We start from the raw sequence: 23,283 nt of genomic DNA on the forward strand, positions 1-23,283 counted from the left end.
GCTCGATCCATGGAATCTTAGCCATTAACCCTTAGTTTTATCAGTATGGATCTTACAAACAAAGTCACATTTATAATATGTCTTTGATATCTTCAGAATGTGTCAAGACAATTTATAGCCAATGTATGCCCTATTTTTAGGCAAGAGGTCAAGTCCCACCTGCTCCAGAAATGTGTAATAACATGTCTGAATTGGTTAGTTTAGAGGGTACCCCATCCTATCCCTTAAGTTAGAACAAAATGAGTTCAAGAAGCTGAATAACACTCAACATCAGAGCGAGTCCTGCACTACTGGCAGGGAGTCCTTCATGTCAGACATTAAACTAAGACCCTACCTGTTGTCTGCTGAGTCAGATTGTTGCAAAGTGGAGCAAAGTTCTTGTGGATTGGGAGGCAGGAAGTTAGAATTTGGTATTTGTAAAATGCTAATGGCGATAGCACTGCATGGTCCCTTTAAAAGATGATGCGCCTTTTCTATGCTTAGAGATTTTAAAAGAAATGTCTGCGACCAGCTCGAAAGTCTGCATGTACAGACAACACTTGAATTGAAATATTTGCATCAGAAAACTGTACAGTTAGCAGGCTAATTTGCAAGGCTTTTTTTAAAAATCAAGACAAGTTTTGAAATCAGCCAATTAATTTCAACAAGACACCTAGATACGAAAAACAAATTTAATTTACATCCAAAGGTTTTGACAACATAGGACCAATCATATCGTAAAAAATCAAGGATATAAAAGAAAGGGCAGTTGGGCAAAGACAGGAGAGTGAACTGCCATCTGCCAGAATTAACAGCTCTCAAAAGAGAATCACTGGCTCTCACAGTCTTCTCACAGTTTTAGAGAAAACACCATCTAAAGCAAAGGTACCTGTGGCACAACTACTCAATGCTCTTGACAGAATATTTGAAAGAGAAGGCATTCCTGAGAGAATATTGGATGGAGAAAGCACAGAACATTCCGGAAGATACGTAACCTAGCTGTAATCTTGACAGGCTAATTTTTTTTTAAATTTTATTTTCTATAAGTGGGACTTATATTTATTGGAACAGCATATCAATAGGTTTTTGTTTTATTTAGGAATAGTTCGTAGTTAGAAGGGATTTAGTCAGCTTGTTAATAGTTTGGTTAATTTGTTCACTCTTAGAGTTAGTTAGATAAATAAATTGTTACTTGTTAATTGTAAAGTGAATGCCAGGGGTTTATTTTATTCACCCACGAAGAGTTGCTGAAAATCAGGTTACAAAACTTTTCACATTCCTTTAACAGATTATAGGATGAGGCACTCCTCTTTGGGTGTTTTGGTTTTAGTTCTCGGGGGGGGGGTCAATCTCTGCTTTATAACAGATTGGGGGCTCAAGATTTTCATTGCAATAAAGTTGGACACAATCACTCCACTGGTGGTTTAAGAAAGGCACTCAGGAAGAGGATGTGGTAAAAGAGACTAAACCAGTGGGACTATTTAAGGTAGTGAAGAAAATCCCAAGAGAAATCCAGGAGCTACAGCAGAGAGCACAGGCTAGTCATGGGCTAGACAGTAAGATAGTGCCTGATCTTTTCAAAGACTTCACCTGTAAGGTTTACTCAGGTAGAACAAGGGGAGTAGGTAAAGAAGTTAAAATATTGACAGACAGGGAGCTAGTCAGTTTATAATAGGAAGAGATGAAAATATTTGCACTCCTTCTGATATATTGCCAGAGAGTGAGATAATCTGTGGAATAAATAGAGAGAGAATTAGTGTTTCCTGTTTAAGATAAGACTAGAGAGTCCAATCAAGACTGGGGAAGTGATAGTGGGAGTGATTTAAAAAGTGGCTATTCCAAGATTACAGTTTGTTCTTGGAAACAATATAGCCGGATCACAGGGGTGTGTGATGCCCATTGTAGTGGAGAAGCCAGAAGAAAACCAAGGAACTCAGGAGTTAAAAGGAAAATATCCTGGATTTTTTCAAGACTGTGTGGTGGCAAGATTCCACTGCCATAAGCTAAAACAAGAAGGGAAAACAAAAGAGAAAGGTGAAGGAGTTGAGGTCCAGTTAGCTGGCACGCTGATGGAAGAAAGGCAAAGGAAAAACCTAAGCAGATGGAGGAACAGGCAGAGGTGTTTAGTTGTGAGAAATTAATGAGATGATAAAGGATTTATGTCATAAAGCCTACTCTGAAAAGGAATCAGAATGTACTCCACAACAGTATTACCTTAAGGATTAAAACTTACAGTGGAAACAGAGGTCTTGGCAAGTTTAGTGCAAGGAGAAATGAGTGGAAGCACACAAGATTGTGTTGCCAGTAGCATACAGACAGGATGTTTTATGGGTAGCACACAAATTACTTGTAGGAGGCCATCTAGGAGTGATCAAGACTCAGGGCAAGATACGGAAGCATTTCTATTGGCCTGGATTACAGAAAGGCATTATTGAATTTTGCTGTACCTATCATATGTGTCAGATGGTAGGGAAGCCACACAGGCCACCAGCACATTTCATGCCAATTCCCACATTTGAATAACCTTTCACACAGGTTATAATTGATTGTGTGGGTCCCCTCCCTCAAACCAAAAGTGGGAATCAGTACTTAATAACCATAACGATTGTGTCTACCAGGCAGAATTCCATTGCAGAATGTCAAGGCAAAAAAATGGTGGTGGAAGAGTTGTTTGCTTTCTTTGCCAGTTATGGGCTACCCAAGGAGATTCAGTCAGACCAAAGGTCCATATTTACTGCCAAATTATTTAAGGAAGTCATAGTTATTTTAGGCATCCATCCCTTTAAATCAAGTGCGTACCATCCTGAATCCCAGGGAGCGTCGGAAAGGTGAAATCAGACCCTAAAGACAATGCTGAGGGTTTATAGCCAGGATTATCCAAATGATTGAGATAAATGTATCCCATTTACATTAATTTGCTATTAGAGATGCTCCAAATAAATCAACTCAGTCTACTCCATTTGAATTTGTGTTTGGACATGAATTAAGAGGGCCTTTAAAATTAATTAAGGAAAAATTGAGATCTCTGACCTTGGACCATCACAGTTCAATTATGTATCTGAGGTAAGAGAAAGATTAAACAGAGTAGGTGAATCAGCTAGACAACATTTCAAGGTGGCACCAAAGTATTGGTGTTGTGACTAGAGGTCCCTTCAAAGCAAGGTTTTTCCAGAGCGAGAAGTTAAGTCAGGTGAATTATCTGGTAAAGATACTCCAGATAGTGAAAAAATTTCAGATAAGTCACATGAACATGGTGAAACCTTACTGTGATAGGGAAGTGGAATCGGAGAAACAGGTATTAGTTACTGCCACTCAGTGAGAAATCAAATGCAGATTATTTAGATTTTGGCATGCTTCTGAATAAATTGAATAATGAGGCAGCCTTTAAAGAATGGGATAGAGTAGTGAGGTCTCTGTCCCAGGAACAGAGAACTGAATTGAAAGACTTGTTAAAGCACAACGACGACATATCAGAAACAGAATGGGGAGGACTAATACCATAGTACATGAAGTTGACGTATGGAATGCTGTTCCAATAAAACACCACCACCCCCACAGGCTTAATCCTCCCAAAGTAACAAGTTCAGAAGGAAGTAGAAGCAAGACTCCAAAAAGACATCATAGAGCCAAGTCAAAGTGACTGGAGTTTGCCAATCGTGCTGGTTCCCAAACCTGATAGTACTGTGTAGATTATTGGAAGGACAATATTGTGACCAAATCTGACTCATACTCAATTCCACTGCTGGAGGACTATGTGGAAAACGTAGGGTGAACTACCTACATTGCAAAGGTGGACTTACTTCATGGTTACTGGCAAGTACTTTTATCACAGTGAAAGAAATTTCTGCTTTTGTAATGCGAAATGGGCGATATCAATTTAAAGTAATGCCCTTTGGAATGAAAAAATGCACCAGCCACTTTTTGAAGACTTACAAACTTAGTTGTTGAAGGACTGACTAACTGTGCTATCTACATAGATGACTTGGTGACCTTTAACCATTTGTGGAAAAATCACACGGAGCATTGGGCAAAGCTCTTTGAAAGATAATACAAGGCAAAGATGGTCATAAACTTGTCAAAAACAAAATTCATGAAGGTGGAAGTGACATTCTTAGGGCACATCGGACACAGATGGATGACACCAAGAAACATGACGATGAAGGCCATCGAGGAATTTCTAAGACCTTCCTCAAAAGGAGGAGGCACTATGATTTTTAAGATTGAGCAGATTCTACAGGAAACTTGTTCCAAACTTTAATAGCATAGTGGTATCATTGATGGGTTTGTTAAAAAGGAACACAAAATTTCTGTAGACAGAACGATGCCAGGAGGTATTTAAGAACTTAACCAACCCATCAGTTTTAGCCATGCCAAATTTCTTGAAACCCTTCAAAGTCACCATCAATGCAAGCAATGTAGATGCTAGAGCTGTGTTGTTACAGGATGATGATTGCGAAATTGAAAGGCCAATTATTTTTCTAAAAAAACTCAATATCCACGAGAAAAGATATTCAACCATTGAAAGAGTTATTGACTTTGGTACTGGCCTTACAACATTTTAATGTTTGTACTGCAAAACAATGCATCAGAGATGGTTGTGTACACTGCTCACAATCCTTTGTCATTTCTGGAAAGATTTAAGGGACAAGAACACCAGATTATTTCATTGGAGTCTTATGTTACAAGCATTTAACTCACACATTGTACATGTTGAGGGTCATGAAAACACTATCACGGATGCTTTATCATGGGTTTAAACGAAAAATGTTTATATAAGATTGAACATTTCATACTAATTCTAAATACATAGCAGCAGCAGCAATGTGTAACTCTAGATTAATGAGCTGTGGATCTAGTAATGTAATGGAGTTTAAATTTTACAAGAAAAAGATGATACCAACTTTTCATAATGATGGTTCTCTCTTTATTAAGAGGGGAAAATGTTTTGAAATTGGGTACAGTTCTTGTGGATTGGGAGGCAGGAAGTTAGAATTTGACATTTGTAAAATCCTGGGGGTGGGGGAAGCACTGCATGGTCCTTTTAAAGGATGCTATGCTTTTCCTATGCTGAGAGATTTTAAGAGAAATGTCTGTACGTAGCTTGAAAGTCTGCAAGTAGACAGCACTTGAATTGAAATACTTGCATCAAAAAACCACGCAGTTAGCAGGCCAAGCAGCATTTTGTTTCGTTATCAAGACAACGAGTTTTGAATTTAGCCAATTTGAACCAGGCACCTGGATACCAAAAACCAATTAACTTCACATTTGATGATTTTGACAACATAGGACCAATCCCATTATAAGAAACTGATGTCATCAAGGGTATAAAAGTGGGTGGGCAAGGACAGGAGAGCAAACTGCCATCTGTCAGAATTAACAGCTGTCAACTCTCAAGAATGAGAGCTAGCTCTCAGTCTAGGTTTTAATGAGAGCACAACTAGTTAATACGGGGAAGTATTGAGGAAAGCAAGCAGAGGCTTGGGGACTACTTTGTGGAACACCTACGCTCAGTTCGCAACAAACTACACCTCCCAGTTGCGAACCATTTCAACTCCCCCCCCCCCCCCCCCCCCGCCAGCTCCTCAGACGACATGTCCATCCTGCTCCTCCTGCATTGCCACAATGACGCCATCCCAAAGATATAGGAACAGAATCTCATTTCGCTTGGGAACCCTGCAGCCCAAGGGTATCAAGGTGGACTTCATAAGCTTCAAAATATTCCCTCCCCCAAACACATCCCAAAACCACCGCAGCTAGTCCCTGCCTCCCTAAAACATTCCTCCTACCTCAAGCCCCACCCCCATCTCCTACCCACTAACCTCATCCCGCCCCCTTGACCTGTCATTCCTCCCTAGACTGACCTATCTAACTCCCCACTTACATTCACATTCACTGGCTCTAACCCCACCTCTTTGACCTGTCTGTCTCCTCGCACTGTCTTCTATAGAACATAACAGCACAGTACAGGCCCTTCGGCCCTCGATGTTGTGCCAACCTGTCATACCGATCTCAAGCCCATCTAACCTACACTATTCCGTGTACGTCCATATGCTGGTCCAATGATGACTTGAATGTACTTAAAGTTGGAGAATCTACTACCGTTGTAGGCAAAGCGTTCCATACCCTTACTACTCGGAGCAAAGAAACTATATCTTTCACCCCTCAATTTAAAGCTATGCCCCCTCATGCTCGTCGTCACCATCCTAGGGAAAAGGCTCTCCCTATCCACCTTATCTAACCCTCTGATTATTTTATACGTCTCAATTAAGTCACCTCTCAACCTTCTCTCTAATGAAAACAGCTTCAAGTCCCTCAGCTTTTCCTCGTAAGACCTTCCCTCCATACCAGGCAACATCCTAGTAAATCTCCTCTGCACCCTTTCCAAAGCTTCCAAATCCTTCTTATAATGCGGTGACCAGAACCGTACGCAATACTCCAAGTGCGGCCACACCAGAGTTTTGTACAGCTTCACCATAACCTCTTGGTTCCGGAACTCGATCCTTCTATTAATAAAAGCTAAAAATACAGTATGCCTTCTTAACAGCCCTGTCAACCTGGGTGGCAACTTTCAAGGATCTGCGTACATGGACACCGAGATCTCTCTGCTCATCTACACTACCGAAGAATCTTACCATTAGCCCAGTACTTTGCATTCCAGTTACTCCTACCAAAGTGCATCACCTCACATTTGTCCGCATTAAACTCCATTTGCCACCTCTCAGCCCAGCTCTGCAGCTTATCCATGTCTCTCTGCAACCTACAACATCCTTTGTCACTATCCACAACTCCACCGACCTTAGTGTCATCTGCAAGTTTACTAAACTATCCTTCTACACCCTCATCCAGGTCATTTATAAAAATGACAAACAGCAGTGGACCCAACACCGACCCTTGTGGTACACCACTAGTAACTGGTCTCCAGGATGAACATTTCCCATCAACTACCACCCTCTGTCTTCTTTCAGCAAGCCAATTTCCGATCCAAACTGCTATATCTCTCACAATCCCATTCCTCCACATTTTGTACAATAGCCTACTGTGGGGAACCTTACCAAACGCCTTGTTGAAATCCATATACACCACATCAACCGGTTTACTCTCATCTACCTGTTTGGTCACCTTCTCAAAAGAACTCAATAAGGTTTGTGAGGCACGACCTTCCCTTCACAAAACCATGCTGACTATCCCTAATCAATTTATTCTTTTCTAGATGATTATAAAACCTATCCCTTATAACCTTTTCCAACACTTTACCAACAACTGAGGTAAGGCTCACTGGTCTATAATTACCAGGGTTGTCTCTACTCCCCTTCTTGAATAGGGGAACCACATTTGCTATCCTCCGGTCATCTGGCACTATTCCTGTAGACAATGACGAGTTAAAGATCAATGCCAAAGGCTCGGCAATCTCCTCCCTGGCTTCCCAGAGGATCCTAGGATAAATCCCATCTGGCCCAGGGGACTTGTCTATCTTCACACACTGTAGGATTTCTAATACCTCTTCCTTGTGAGCCTCAATCCCACCTAGTCTAGTAGCCTGTATCTCAGTATTCTCTTCTCCTTTATCCATCTTCTATCCGCCTCCCCCCCTCCCTATTTATTTCAGAATCCCCTTCCCCTCCCCCATTTCTGAACAAGGGTCTCAACCCGAAACATCAACTTTCCTGCTCCTCTGACGCTGCTCGGACTGCTGTGTTCATCCAGCTTCACACTGTGTTAACTTAAAAGGGTGCCTTTGTTTCTCAACCTTTTAATTTGAAGTCTTTCTCCTTTCAATTTTGTATTAATATCTTTGTCAAAGTACCCTAGCACCATGAACTCACTAATGAATGTGAGCATTTTCTCATAATGAATAGGCTGGATTAAAGCTAAAAATATGAATTTATTACCTCCAAGTAAACAGTAAAGTCACTGCTGTCCCAGAGAACTATTGGGCTGCTCTCTCATTTATAGCGATGACTAGTATTGAGTTTAACCTGAAAGTCACCACACTTCAGGCGAGGGGAGAGGTTGGAGTGGAATTTTACGGTAACCTCAGCTGATACCAGAATTGAAACTGTGCTGTTGGTTTCACGTTGCATTGCAAAACAGCCATCTCGCCAACTGAGCTAACTGATTCTACCTGACAGTAACTATTGAGATAATAGCAAGTATATAACTTAAATGGGAAATTCAGCAATTAAGAAAGGAAGAAAATATACAATGGATTCAAAAGGCAGAGATTTTGAATTAAAAGACTACTACAGCTGATGGACAGATGCATTGGCCTCCCGTTCTCCTCCAGTTTAGTTTTCAGGAACCTATTTCAAAAACTACAGTTTCCTGTTTCCAAGTTTTGTTGGTAGAGTTCTTGCCTTTTATTGACTCAACTGTGACTAGCTAGTTAAAATTAAAATAGTTTGACAAAGAAAAAGACACTTACCTACTGTTACAGAGGACATTATTTTTATTCAGGCTGGTAGTAGTAAAGAGCGGAGCAAAGTAAATACTTTACAGCAAATGAAAACGCAAAAAGAAGCTAAGCAGCAACAGAATAAGAAGACATCTGAATCAGACTCTGGTAACAGAACTACAACTTTCATTTATCATCTTGCAATAAACCAGATTTGTTTCTGATAAGTATTCCTGTAGATGAATATTCATGCGATTTTTGACCTACCCACTTTATTTCCAAAAATGTCTTCATCCAATTACACATACATATTTTTAAAATTGTGAATTGATATCCTTCCATGAAGTGCATAATTCTTAAAACAAAATGAATCTCATGAGAATGACATGCATAAAGTGTGACAACGTATTTTTGTAAATAAAATTTATTAACAAAATTAAAAACAAAGAAAAATGAATTTGATTGCATGATTTAAATGACCTTACATGCAATGCCTATGCACTTAATATTCAATCTACACAATTCACAAAGAATGTTCAATTTGTTACGAGCATGCCAGTATCAGGAGTTTATCCGACAATTACGTTCTAACAGCACAAAGTCAGCATATAAATTTATATTCTGTCCTCACAAACAAAAATACTGGAAGGAATCATGTGGCTTCTGCAGCATGTTAATGTACTGTAGGATTGTTCATACAAGTTAACCAAGCTAAGTTTGGATATTGAGATTAAAGTTTGAACCAAATGGAATACAAAACATATTTCCACCAACATAAAATCTAAATGTTTGATTTGAATCTAAAACAGTGGCTTGGAAGAACTGAAGTTGAATATTGCTGAGGAGAGACATGCTGCTGAAGCTGTTCATCTTGCATTGATTAGGATAAACATGAAAAATGTCAAATTTCAAACAATCACAACAAATTTACACTCCAGGAGACAGAGTCAGAGTCAATGACTGGCTGGTCAAGACATTGCAAAGAAAAAGCACCAGAGAATTCAGGCTCCAAATACTTCTGGACAATTCACAACAATGTTATAACCTCAGCACAAACTGGTGTATTAATTGCTTCAATTTGAAAACTCATTTATCCACTTGGGAAATGATCTTCATTTCACTTTATTTAACGACCATAATTGAAGATAGGAGATTGATGACTGCATACAATAAAACACTGCCTTCTATCTAAAAATTAGTTAAGAGAAGGACTCTGATAGCAAACAAATACAAATAAAAGGGGAATTTTCAGTTTACTATCCAACAAATCCATGTAAGCAAATTTCTGCTGTGTCCAGAAATTTCTGATAACGAAATGAAATTTGGTTTACTTAATTCCAGGTGCAGGTCAATAGTCGAATTTTACCAATATTGATGATGCAGACTGTGATCAGCTTAACATATTATTCTCAAGTATTGTGGCTTTACTCATTAGTGTGTTATCTACTTCAAAAGTACAGGTTTATTTTTCAATGTTTCTCTATCCTCTTCTAAGCCTGCATAAAAGCCTTGGGCTTTTGAAGCTCTCGAATTCCATTTGCAACATTTCATCCAACAAAAAACATAGGAGACAGAAAACTAAATAGCTTCATAAAAAGAAAGTGGCAGAGGTGGAAAAATGTTGTTTGATGTTTTCTGGGATAGAGCAAGTTGACTGGATCTACTTTCCCATGATGTTTTGGATTGAATAGAACCTGGCCAGGTTTATTTTCATATAAAATAAATTGTTTTTTTAATGCAGTCATCTGATGGTGTTGCTTTCTCAACCTTTTCAAGTGATAGAGATAGCTATCTCAGATACTTTCCAGCAAACAATTCAGCATGAGTGAAATCCAACTGTTAAACCTGGGCTCTTTCAACCATATGTAGTAAATAAGAAACATGTCTTGGCTCTGATGAGAGCCAATCCACTCAAAGAAATAGCAGTTTAACCCAAACACAAAACGCTGTACAAAAGAATTCTGAATTGCTGCTGCCATTCCCAGCCTTTATTTCCATTTTAGTTGTCAGTCATGTTGACTTTCATGATTTTTTTGTTCCTTTCAACAAGAAATCATACCTGCATGTTGCCATTCTTTTCAATATCTAATAAATTCCTTAAACTGAGTATTTCTCTAGCTCCCACCACTATTTTCCAAGTTGCAAAGAACCTCAAGGTAAGTGCATGTTATTCCTACCCATGATGCACTGCTACATAGCCACAAAATTTAAATGTGTACTGCAAAACCATTAGGAATGACTTCCCCACAGCACCCAAGTTACCATGGTTTTCTATTTATTTTACTGTGGCATTGAATAATTCTGGTCCAGAAGATACTTTGCACATCAGGGGTGGATCAATTTTGTCCATGGAACAATGGGTAGTCATATCACTGTAACAAGGATTAGAAAATCCACTACAGGTTTTTTCATTGTATGGACATAATTTTCTATCTTTTGAACCTAAGTTTTCACAACTTGTTTAGAAGAAAATTGAATTACTTATTTTGCTCAAGTCTGTATAGCTCAGTGTATCAACGAAAAAAGAGGACTCAGAAACAAGAATGTCAGTGTTGTGAAACCTTTTGAAATAAGATATAGATACTGTGGTTAAAATCAAGTATTTACCAGCCGTATGAGACATAAGATTCTGTACAGTAATTCCTGAAGTCTAACAGCTTCAACTGATGCAGTAGAACCATCAGTATGGCTGGCTACACCCAGCCCTTCCTTGATGCTATATGCCAGTTTACACTTCTGTTGGCAGGTCTGCTCGAATGCTTGGTCACAAAACTCTTGAAATCTTCTTTCAGCCATGTTTAGATGACAACCTGAAATAGATAGTTACAAATTAATTGAAGAAAGCCTAGTTCTGTCGTTCTGTACTTTGAAACTAAGCCCGCTTCCATGCTCCCACTGCATCCATAGATTTTCTCCTTTTAATAAAAACACCTAGAAAGGTCCAAATCTCTTTCCATGTGGTCACTGATAATAAAGCCAGCATTTGTTGTTAAATCCTAATTGCTCATAGAGCAGTTAAAAGTCAACCACAGTGCTTTGGATCTGGAGGTAAGGACCACAGATCTCCTTACCTAAAAAGGACATTAAGGAACTAGGTGGGTTTTAACTGAAATCAATATTTACATGCTCAGCATTAGGCCAGATTGTTTTTTTAAATTCCACATTTTTATTTAATTCAAATTTCATCCAATGCCACGGTGGGGTTCAGTGTTGTCAGAACATTAATCTGGAGCCCTGGATTATTGTCCAGTGACACTGACAATGTGTCACTGCAATAGTAGGGATTTGAGAAAAGCTGAATGCAATCAGAGTCAATGTGGTTTTGCAAAAAGGAAATTACATTTGGTAAATATGATCAAATTCTTTGAGGACATAACATGCAGATTTGATAAAAGGGAAAGCAGTAGATGCAATAGACTTCCAAAGGCATTCAATAGGGTGCCACCTAAAATATTATCGCACAACATTGGTACTTATAATATGGAGGTGGGGGGGAGGGGGGAAGAATAGATCAGTATGGATTGAGAATTGGCTAACACACAGGAAACAGTCAGGATTTGTGTAACTTTTTCAGATTGGAAAAAGATGCAAATAATGGTATACCACAAGAATCAGAGTCTCAATTAGTAATCATCCCTATTAATGACTTAGAGGGGGTAGCATAGTGCAACACATTCAAATTTGCAGATACAAATTGATGGGAGGGTCAGCTTCCTAATATCACACAATTCAGTGTCAAAATGCATTTGATAACCATCGTGGAATGTTTTAATGTTAAAGGCACAACGTAAATTAAGTTGTTCTTACAACTGCTGTGAAATAATTGGGCTTTTGAAATTAATCACAGTACAAATACATATCATTATCTGCTATGGTTGGCAAAATTATTTTTAAACTGAATTACTTAGAATGGCCAGCACAGAATTAGACAAGTCAAACCACTCCTTCAGGTGTTACTCCCTAAATTCATATTCTCTCTCAAACTTATCGAACTTTCTCTTCAATTTATCCACCTCAACTAATCATAATGAGGAGTTCCATGTTCACAAAATTCTAAATTAGTGTTTCCTAATGACCAAATATTTTATTATTAACTTTGCTTGATAATTTACTAGTTCCTAGTTCTCTTCTTTCCAAGTTGTACTTTTCCATATCTTGCACGCCACATCCATCCTATAGGACCCTTTCCTGAGTCTCAACTCCCTTTCTCATAACTTTATCGACACAAAATACTAGTCTGTACAATAAATTTTTCTGGGATTATTCAACTTTTTCACATCAATATTCCACAACATTGTTTACAGTGAAATTCAAGTAATTCAGTTGCCTTAGTGAGATTTAAACTTTCATTCTATGAAATATTAAACCTAGCCTCCGAACATCAAGCTCAGTGATACAACCAATTTGTTCCCTTAGCCGCTCTTCTCATTTCAACCCTACCATGTTTAAACTAAGACTTAACGTACAGTTTTCTACACCACTTCTCCATTTGACTGGAACTGTGAATCTTGCCCCCAATTTCCAGTGCAGCCACTGTAAATATTTTAAGCCATCTGGGTTAACTGGTCATGACTAATTTACCTCCTTTTCTACCCCACGATGTATAATCTCTGTGCTGCATTTCCTTTAATTCTAGCTTTTCATGCTTCACACAACAATCTGGACAACTGATAAACAGATATTTAGTATAAGTACGTGTTGAGAGAGTACAAAGAGAAATGGTTATTAATTACTAGCACATAATTGAAGCTATTGCTGAGGCCATATTTTAGCAAGGAAAGATCTATTGTAGTTGGTGGGATTCCTGACTACAATGAAATGCTGGTACAGACATTGTTAGAGCCAGACTCATTAAACAGCTTAATTCTTCTTACAGTACATTCCATAACAAGACTTGATAGAACATAGAACAGTACAGCACAGAACAGGCCCTTCAGCCCACAATGTTGTGCCGACCATTGATCCTCATGTATGCACCCTCAAATTTCTGTGACCATATACATGTCCAGCAGTCTCTTAAATGACCCCAATGACCTTGCTTCCACTTGATGATTCTTTCCATTCTGAGCAAAAAGTAATTGATATTTTCTATCATCGAGAAGAGTTAAAATAAAATTGGTCACAATAATCTGATTCTATAAAAGGGCCCCACATAATACAACATACATTCATTAATTCTTTTTACCTTTAAATTTCCTCGCTGAAGTTAACTTTATCCCACACATTTTAAAAAGCAGAACAATACTGTTGATGAAAATAGCAAAGACAAGATTGCTTAGGACAGACTGTATAACTGTACATCATAGAGGATACAGCATACTCAATCTACTACACAAAGATCAAAGTGATTGTTAAGAGGAACAGGCCTTCTGGGATGCAGCCCAATAAAAAACAAGATGGCGGAAGAATCAAAATAGAAGGTTCATTTGCATATGGACAAAAATAAAATCAGTAAAGGAAATTTGCAATCTGTCCATGAACTGACAACATCCTGTTCAGAAACGATCGATAAAGCTTTAATGAGAGCACAATGAAAATGGACCATGGCAGTGTTCAGTGGTAAAATGTCTGATTAGTCTGCTACATATTCTTAATTGCATGAAAAAGAAACATTAAGCAAAAATGTGGTTTCATATGGCAATAGACGAGGTGTCACTAATAAGTGTCTACAGAAACTCACACTAGATGTAAAAACCACTGCTTTGCTAAAAATATGCAGAATGTATACCATAACTCAACATTAGGAGACAAAGCTCTGAACAAGAAAATAATACAGAACTTGAACCTTGTGTTTTTGGAATTGCAACAGAATGAAGAAGGGACATACAAACACATTTAGATCTAAATCTCATTTTAGAAGGCAAATTATCCCTTTGGGCTAATTGATTCTTACCACACAATTCTCTTGTAATGAAAATGATGCAAAATGCAGTCCATTTATGGAATAGGCAATGTAATGCAAAAGATGCATTTTAATGAATCTAAATTGATCTAGGCATCCGGAAAATGGATGACCAAAACGAAAGCCTCCCATTTCACCACTGTATTTAATTTAAAACACAAAAGTTCTTTTCACAGAAAAAAAAAATCAACTAATTGCAGACGTTACAAAAGCACATAACATTTAATATTTCTTGGAGCACTTTTTCCATCTGTTGAAGGTTAAATAAATTTATTTCAAACTTAGCCAAAGTAACTGGAGTGGTTTCTTTAAAAGAGCCTGTTGAAAGTTCATGGAGGACACTGAAGACTTTTCTTTAAAAAAGGTCATTCTAGAACCCACATGATAGGAGAAATTTACTTGCTTTGCTGTAGACTCCATCCAGGGATGTTTTGAATAGCATGTGTCCTGGAGAGGTGCATGATTCATCTGGTCTTGAGCTGACTGTCAAGAAACCTGCTAGGAAGGGCTGCTGAATTAATCTCTATTATCTAAAAAAAATAGTCCTTTCTGAGGTTGGGGGGGTGGGGGAAAACTGTTTTGTTCTTTTGAAAAAGTGATTGGAGGAATGCGAACATCATAGCACTGTATTTCCCCAAGTAAAATGTGCCCACAAAAACTCCACAGACAATTGTGTGGGATTAGTGACAACCATGCAACAAACGTCAGTACATGCTATCTTTATCCTTCTGCCTTAAGAAGTACGTTAAGTGTGTACGTTAAGGTAAGCATTCATAATTCTGTAGTGCTTAGTAAGTTAACCGATTATTACATCAACTTGTGGACAAGAAACCAATACAGTAGAACCTTATAGGGGCATGAACAACTAAATAATGGCTAGAAATTTGGAAGAATTGCTCAAAGTTGAATGAAGCATTCCTGTCGGAAACAACTTGCTGCATTTACAAAAGGGACCAAGGAAGTGAGAATCTTTTCTCAACAGGGAACAGTAACGCTAATTAAGGATGAATATTGCTTGCTGACAGCTGAACTAACAATGAATGTTGTTTCCCTGGCGTGTAGCCTCCTATTCAATCACCTGTTGTGAAGAAACCAGACATTGAGCACAATGGGGCTTCAGCCAGAGCTAAAGCCTCACAGTACTGCTACACTGGCTTGCTGTTTAGCACATGCATACCCAAGCTGCTTATTAGTGACAGTCCAGGGATGAGCACATTGCTTTGTGGCACAGCGATACAGCATGAGTCAACTACCCGCATGGCAAACACACCACATGACTTTTCATATAAATGGCCTGTCTTAAAGCACATGGAGTGGTAGTCCTACATCAAGTCAAGGAGCCTGCAATCATTCCAAAGGCCTTTTTTTTGGGGGGGGGGGGGTATGAGCATTGGCAATGACTATGTCCGTGGCCCCCAGTGGGGGTGTGCGCATGCATGGGTGTGCACGCGCGAGTTTGGGGCGGGGGGGGGGTGGGAGGTGTTGCTGAAGACAACATGGTGAGCATTATTAAAAGTACAACTCTAAGGCTCAGGGGAAAAACAGGAGAGTCACAGTCCTACGCATTGTTTTCCCTCCCCACATGGAAACACACATTAGAAACTGGTTAATCGGGGAATACAAAGGTAAAAAGGTTACTTGGCAATAAGGCCGTGCCCAGTCCAGAGGATGTCCACCACGAGCTATGTTCTGTGCCATTACTAGCTGTTTCTCGTAAACACCTGCAATTATAAATGCCTTGAACAATGCCCAGAGCGAACAGGTCAGTGTCAACATCAGTTTGATGGGCAAAAGAACACTTCTGCTGAATAGGAGAGCATTGAGGGGTCAAAGGCAATCACACACTTGCAAAATGAAAATCCACTTCATTTGCAATCATATCAGAGAATACATGGAATACACAGCCAGTTCTGCTCTAACGCATGTTCCGGCAACATAAATTGACTATAATGCGATTGATGAAGAGAGGAATGCTACTTTTAAAGTGTGAACTTGTGTTGGCTATAACACTATTTGAAGAGTGGAGAGTGAGGATGTTAATGAGCTGCGAGTCCCACCGTGAAGACATGATCTACAACTTGTTGCTGAGATGGGAAGTGGAAGCTGGAGATGAAGATGTAGTAGTCCAGGGTGCAGTAGCACGAGTGCACAATCAGGAGACAATGGCTGTGATTCAGTCACTTCTGGTTTAACTATTTAACCTTACCCCTGCAACCAAAACTGCACCTGAAGATAAGACCCTCAGCCCCTGCATTAACAACAGAGCAACCTCAAAACCGCCTCCCCCCCCTTGAATCATCTTGACATTTTTTTTTAAGATGAGGTGTTAAGTTTACTTTTATTTCATTATTAGGTCTGAATTAAACATTTATTCAAATTGCACTATCCTTTATGTTAGGCTTTTGAGTGACAGTGATATTTTTAAGCGGTCTGCCCCAATCCTGTTTTGCCCATTAGCCCTGTTATTCCTATAGCACAATTTTCTATAATGGAATGTTGCACAGTCACACAATGGCATAACTGACAATGCACGCAGTCTGACAGTGTTTGAAGTTCAAATGCTGGTCACATGCCACAATACAATTCTTGCAGAGATCTCAAATGAAGAAATCATTGCCAGTGACTTTAAGAGAGGCAGATACAGGCCGTAACCAACACCATACTTCGGAGACAGACTGATCCTCCTACACTTCTGCTGAAACTAGCAGGATCTGTTTGACTTTTTGACTTTCTGTTTAAAGAGTAGAGGGATCTTTATTCTGTATCCAACCCCATTATGTACCGGTCCTTGGAGTCTGAGTGTGGAGACAGTTTTATTTTCAATTTATAATAGTAAACACTAGTGCATGCAATGCTACCTTCCCTAGTCTGGGAATGTGAAAGGTCAAGTGTTCAGTGTCGCTCATTCAATTGGTAAGCGCTTCAACTGTGTCAGTGGCTATCCAAATAAGCCATGAGAATTTCGTATATGGCCTTTGTTTTTGGAGAGCTGCATGTCATTGTGTGTTGAAGCATGTGTCATTGTCTTTGCAAGGATTGCCAACACTGACCCAAGAACTTGGTCTGTTTCTTACACTAACAGTGGAGGCATGGGTACAGCCACAGATTGAATGTTGTACACAGTGGCTGCCTTGTTAAGGCAGTGATTACAAACGCAGGAGAAGCAGGTTCCACAACAATTCCAAGAACAGTGACAAGACATTGCAGAAGCCAAGGAACACTCAGCTCAGACAAAAATGCAGTTGCGTAGCCCCTCAATGTACTGAAGGCAAAAGGAGGTCGGGATCTTTTAACCTCAAAACATGTTTGATTGGGATGGCCAAGGCCCGATATCAATAAAGACTCCATCTGAGGGAGCCGCAACACGCTGCACAAGCTTCCAAGACGTGGGTTGGGGACCTCTTCTCCCAGTGGCCTTGAAGATGATAGCTGCTGGAATCTTGTGTATGACTAGCTAATCCCAAGGAGTGATGGGTAACCAGTGTGGAATCTCTCAGTCATCACACACAGATGCATCAGGACAGTGGCTGATGCCAACTGTGCAGATCACACCTGTTCATTTCATTTCATTTCCTTGTGAGTCAGTGCTGCAATCCAGGCAGGAAGATTTAGTAACATAGCTGACTTCTCAAAGATGCAGGGTACCTTGAACAGGACACACATCACTCTGGAGAGGGTCATACTAGAAGAATAAAGACTTCATCAGTAGGAAAGGCTTCCACTTCATTAAATATTCAGATGATCTACAATCACTGGTTCCACTTCGTGGGATACCCTGGCAGATACCATGACATCATGAGTATTCTCATGTATCTGCTACATCTGAAGATCCAGTTGCCTTATGAAGCTGGTTAACCAAGGGTCAATGGTTACCTACTGCGAGCATTACAGAACTCCCTAACAGATGCAAATCACAAATACAATGGCACATATGCTTCAAGTAAAGCAATGGTGGAACACAAGATAAGGCTGCTGAACATGTAATTCTGCTTTTTTTTTGGGGGGGGGGTGGGTGCTGCTGTAAAATACATGGGAAAATGTGTACGGGATCATCCTAGTATGCTTGCACTCTGCACTACTGGAGCAAGCAATGTGCTGTATGTTTAGGAACAGAGTTTTTCAAGGAAGAGGATAAAGCACATCAAGCTGGAGGACTCTCCTTCTGCACAACCAAGCTCAGCTGCAGTGGGCAGTACAAGCCAATCAGTACTTGATTGACAACAGGTTCCAGTAAATGAGAGCTGAACGCTGCAGACAACTGAGAGATGTGAAATAGTCATTGGTTATCATGCTAGCTTTTAATTTGCACTGTGAGGGCAAATTACAGCTTCTATTTTTGTTTGTGTTTAATTCTGAAGACTGCAAAGAAAAGCTCATCTTTGGAAGTGTCCAAATGCTTGCCTGACTGTGATGTCACTCATTGGACAATGTAAGGTGCTGGTTGCAGTGGGCATTTACAGCTGAGAAGCAGCAATTTTTGAGAGAATGGTAGGCTAAGATGTGACTAAAGACACATAACTGTGTGGCCTGGTGGACAGACAGCAACTGGGGAGAGAAAGTGTAGCTGTATATGCCAGGAAGTGTCCGCCAGCTATGGAGCAGCATGTTTGGGGATGCTGTGCCATTACTTTGACGGCGAAGGGAACCTCTACCAAGCTAATGCTTGGCCAGGCATTTGACTGCAGTTTAAAGATGGCACTGTCACCAGGGACGTTGGTACAATCCAGGTTATCAAGTGAATGGCAATTCTTCCAACTATGAGATGGTAGAAGCAGACTGGGTTCAGACAAGAGTGGCACCATTATGGCATGGTGGTTAGTTAATAAGAAGGGTTTGGGATACGTGGCAAGAAATTACATTCGGCCTCACGGAAAGAAATCCTCTGAAACTCAATTAAATTGACAGCTAGCCAAAATATCCCCAGGTCAAGCCCATAATCTTTAAGAAGCCAGTATATTTATTTAAAACTGAATATAGGCAAGCTAGTTATTGGTTTTCTCAATAACTAGGGAAAAAACTAGTTTCATTTTATATTGCGACCATGGAATATAAGGGCGAGGAGGGAAATTGCACTCCTTTAGGCACGGTCATAAACTTAGCTGAAACCAAAGATGATAATCTGGACCAGTTCTTTTTCCCCCCTTTCAGTCACCAAAATAGTTTCTGAACAGTGGTTTTAAACAACATTGTTTTTTTGCAGGGGGCAGGGGTGGCAGAGGTGGCAGAGGCAAAAGCTGGCACCGTACAGTTTTCTCGGCTCAACCATGACAGAACAACATCCACAGCATTAGACATTTTCATTTGATCACTCCATGCAATAAAGTTTACCAAGCAACAGTCCATGATTCAGAAAAAAATATTCATTTTATTTCTTGGTAAGCCTTAACTTGTTAAATTCAAGTGGAACTTGTTTTTCCAGCCCAACATTTTGCTTGGGTAAGACAGGAAGGAATAACTGGACCTAATGTTCACATTTACAACTGCAAAGAAAAAGTATGTCACAGATCCAGCAGCAAGCATGCGTACTATATCAAGAACCCTTGAAGGCAGGGCACTTTTTAAAGCCAGTTTATTCCCATATAACATCTTCAAATTAAGTGCCCCTTGTTGCCAAGCTATTGCAGTGGCCAAGAACAGACTGCACACCAGAAAGATTCTGAAGGTAAACAAAAGGCAGAACAAATTTAAACTAACTTACAGGCTGAGAGTACAAATTTTTCTGGCACTGCTCTGCTCAATAGATGCACACAAGCTTGAAATCCCACAAATCACTCACTATTTGCTTTGAACGTACATCAGGCAGCAGTGTGGATTATGCCTGGAACAAAACTCCAGGCATTGTTGAGGTGGCTGCAGAGAAGCCAGGGACTCTTGGTTGCAGTAGGACCAATGCAGGGACTCCTGGTTACCAGCAAGGGTGTAGTGGCAACGGACCTGGAACAAGGGCGGGGGTTTGGTTTGGTTTGCAGCTGAGTCCAGCACAGGAGCTAGCATCAGCTGCCCGGTGAAGTGGGCACATAATACAGATGGCACCTGAAGAGTGGTAACACAGATGGTGGGTCTGGTACAGGCAGCGAGGAGTGGCCGTGCAGGTGTTGTTGGTGAGCCAGCTCTGGGCTCATGGCTCATGGCAGAGGCAGTGGAATGAAGATGGACTTTCTTCCAGCTATATATTTTATTCTTAAGTGATTCAAAATGGTGTCAGATTGTGGTGACAGTTGAAGCTTTTCACTGTATTTTTACTGTGTTGTTCACTGTAAAGTACAAGTGACAACGAATCATCATTCAAGTATGTCATTTATAACAAGAATACCGAAATGGCCAAGGTAGCAATATATTCAAATTCATAATTTAAAAACAAAGGAAATTTATTTTCTTCTATTAAAGAAAAGGGACACTTAGAATTTTAAAAAAACCCCTTGACTTTGCCTTCTCTGCAGGTCACAGATTCAAACAAGTATTTGTAAATGTAGGCTACGTCAAATTCTTTCCTACTCAAGGGAAATGTGACAGAACCTTCATTCTTGCATCACTGTCTCCCTCTTCAGAAAAAGAAAATGACTGACTTTTTATTCTCTGTCTCCCAGCAACTGCACCCTTGTGAGGTTGCAATATTAATTTCCTTTCTTCGAGCACTGTGCCCTCCCGACTAGCGAAGCATCAAGACCTTATGAGATCAATATCAAGAGTGGATTTACTTCTGGGAAAGGAAATGATTAACAGTCTTCCCATATTTGAGGAATCCTGAGATGATATTATGGCTTTAAGTGTTGTTTTGTCCTCGTTTCTTTTAGAAAGAGAGATTTGGGGACAGGTGGCAAACTGTCTATGAAAAAATGAACACCTTGTGAAGCCTTGCGTTTATTTTTTTGAAAAGTTGGAACCATAGAAATAGCCTGATTGTGAGCTTGACCACACCCAAAGAATCAGGGATTTTAAATTGAGCTTTCAGCAGTTGCTGTTGGGTTAAAGTGGTGTCCCACTATTGGTTACAGACAAAAGCTAAGGGTTTTCTGGCTTACACGTGAATCCCATTGCCGGCAATCTGTTTTGCTTTTTGCCAAGGGTGCATTTATGGGATGTGGCCATATTGGAACAGTTAATTATTAATAGTTACTGCTTCTATTAACTCTATTGGAAAGCTTAACAGAGTAAGTTATTCTGATTCCTTTTCTTTTTTCATTATTTTTAACACTATTGTTAAAATACAAAGTGTGTTTTGCTTTAAATCCAGGAGTTGGACAACTTGAATTGCATCTGAAATGCAGCACCTTACATTTACCTTTAAAATAAGAAAAGCTTAGGGTCGAGACTATCTTCTGAATATCTTGAGGGGGTTTGGTCTGCTCCGTAACAATCCAAGAGATCATCGACAAGATTACAACTCATTACAAATTGATAAAAGATCTGGATTTGAAAGCTGCTGACAATGTGCCAAAGGCACAAAATTAGAGTGTTTCTCTTTTAACTATGAACAGAAGATTATAGACAAGTTAGATTTCTGATAAAATCAAATGGAGAGAATTGTGAGATTATACATTTTGGACTAAAAATTGAAGCACGCTGACGATAGAGGGCAAAACTTTATATAAAAAGATTTAGAGCGCATACACATATTTGTAGTTGCACTAAAAATGTAATAAAACATCGAAAAATCACAAGGGAATCACAAAAAAAAGCCAAAGATTTACAAATGTAATGAAGATGATATTGCCAGCATTCACCATCACTGCTCCACAATGACTGACAACAGGTTTTCGGGTTCACACATAGGTTGTGAATGTGGTGACTCGGTGTTTCTCCATGGGGTGTGCTAGCAATACTTGAAATCAATGAATTAAATGAGAACTTCACTCTTGTGCTATTTGTTCTGCTGTCAAGACCCTTAGAAAAATAACTAACTGTTAAATGATGCAGCAACTGCATCAGTAGTGTGTAGGTTTGTATTAGATTGTTATTTGGGAACTTGGAGAGAACAAAAAATAGATTTCACTTTTCAATTCTGTCTGACTTGTTTGACAGGCTTTCCAAGAAACAATGGGACTCAAGTTAAAATGGCTCGGCTTACTGGAAGTGTTAATTGCTAAGCTTTTATAAGGCTGAGCTTTAATGATTCGGAAATAGATGGTCAGGGACCACTAATAGGTTGATTTCAAGAGAAGTCATCTGAAGACAAGATCAGTTTTTTTTTAAGAAAAATTTGTAGAAGTCTTCAGACTGCAGTGCAAGCAGCCTGGATGTGCAGGGAGGAGGAAAGGAAGGAGGAGCAACAGTATAGGGGAATCATTAGTTAGGGAAACAGACAGGTATTTCTGTGGTTGTCAATGAACTCAGGATGGTATATTGCCAGGATGGAGCCAGGGTCAAGAATGTCAGAAAAACTGCAGGACATTCTTCTGGAGAAAAGGTGAACAGCCACAGGCATAGTCCAGTTGGTACCAATGACTGACATGGGAAGGGGAATGTGGTCCTGCAATCAGAATTTAGGGAGTTAAGTACAAGTTATCAAACACAACCTCAAATGCAGTAATCTCCGGATTACACCGAGCACCACATGCAACTAAGTGCAGAAATAGGATGATAAGGTAGATGAATCAGTGGATGGAAGGAGGGCTTCAGGTTCCTGGGGTAGGTTCTGGGGATGATGGATGAAGATAGATTGCTTGTACCTAAGCAGAGTTGGGATGGAGTTCTTTGCAGGGTATTTTACTTGTGCTGTGAGGGAGGGCTTCATGCCAATGTGGCAACGGTTCAGGGGCCAAGAGGGAACAGTAGCAGAGAATGACATGGTTTACAAAATAGAGAGTACAGCAGGCAACAGCATAGAGAATGGTGAGTTAATAGGTGAAGTTGGTGCAAAGGAGAGAAATAAATTTCAAAACAGTTAGCATGTGTGAATGTAAATACAGCATACAGAAAGTAAGGTTGGTGAATACAGGTGCAGATTACCACATGGAAACATGATACTGTGGCAAGGAGAGGCCTAGCTGAAAGAAGAGCAGGACCAGCT

The 23,283-nt window shown here is 39.7% G+C and overlaps 1 protein-coding gene across 2 annotated transcripts in view; it reads right to left on the reverse strand.

Annotated features, from left to right (window-relative positions):
• The window catches only part of LOC125462423 (probable helicase with zinc finger domain), a 367,554-nt gene that overhangs the window by 336,059 nt on the left and 8,212 nt on the right, over positions 1-23,283 (reverse strand). The window contains exons 1-2 of one of the 2 annotated variants that reach the window (XM_059653987.1): positions 13,557-13,630; positions 10,979-11,181 (exon numbers count right to left, since the gene is read on the reverse strand). In XM_059653987.1, the coding sequence (XP_059509970.1) occupies positions 10,979-11,181; positions 13,557-13,596 (243 nt within the window). In that variant the 5' untranslated portion in view covers positions 13,597-13,630. Of the gene's footprint in view, positions 1-10,978; positions 11,182-13,556; positions 13,631-23,283 lie in introns of those variants that run through there. The other variant, XM_059653989.1, reaches the window with a different exon arrangement.

This window comes from Stegostoma tigrinum, chromosome 23, assembly GCF_030684315.1.
Source record: "Stegostoma tigrinum isolate sSteTig4 chromosome 23, sSteTig4.hap1, whole genome shotgun sequence".
NCBI classification, from domain to species: domain Eukaryota; kingdom Metazoa; phylum Chordata; class Chondrichthyes; order Orectolobiformes; family Stegostomatidae; genus Stegostoma; species Stegostoma tigrinum.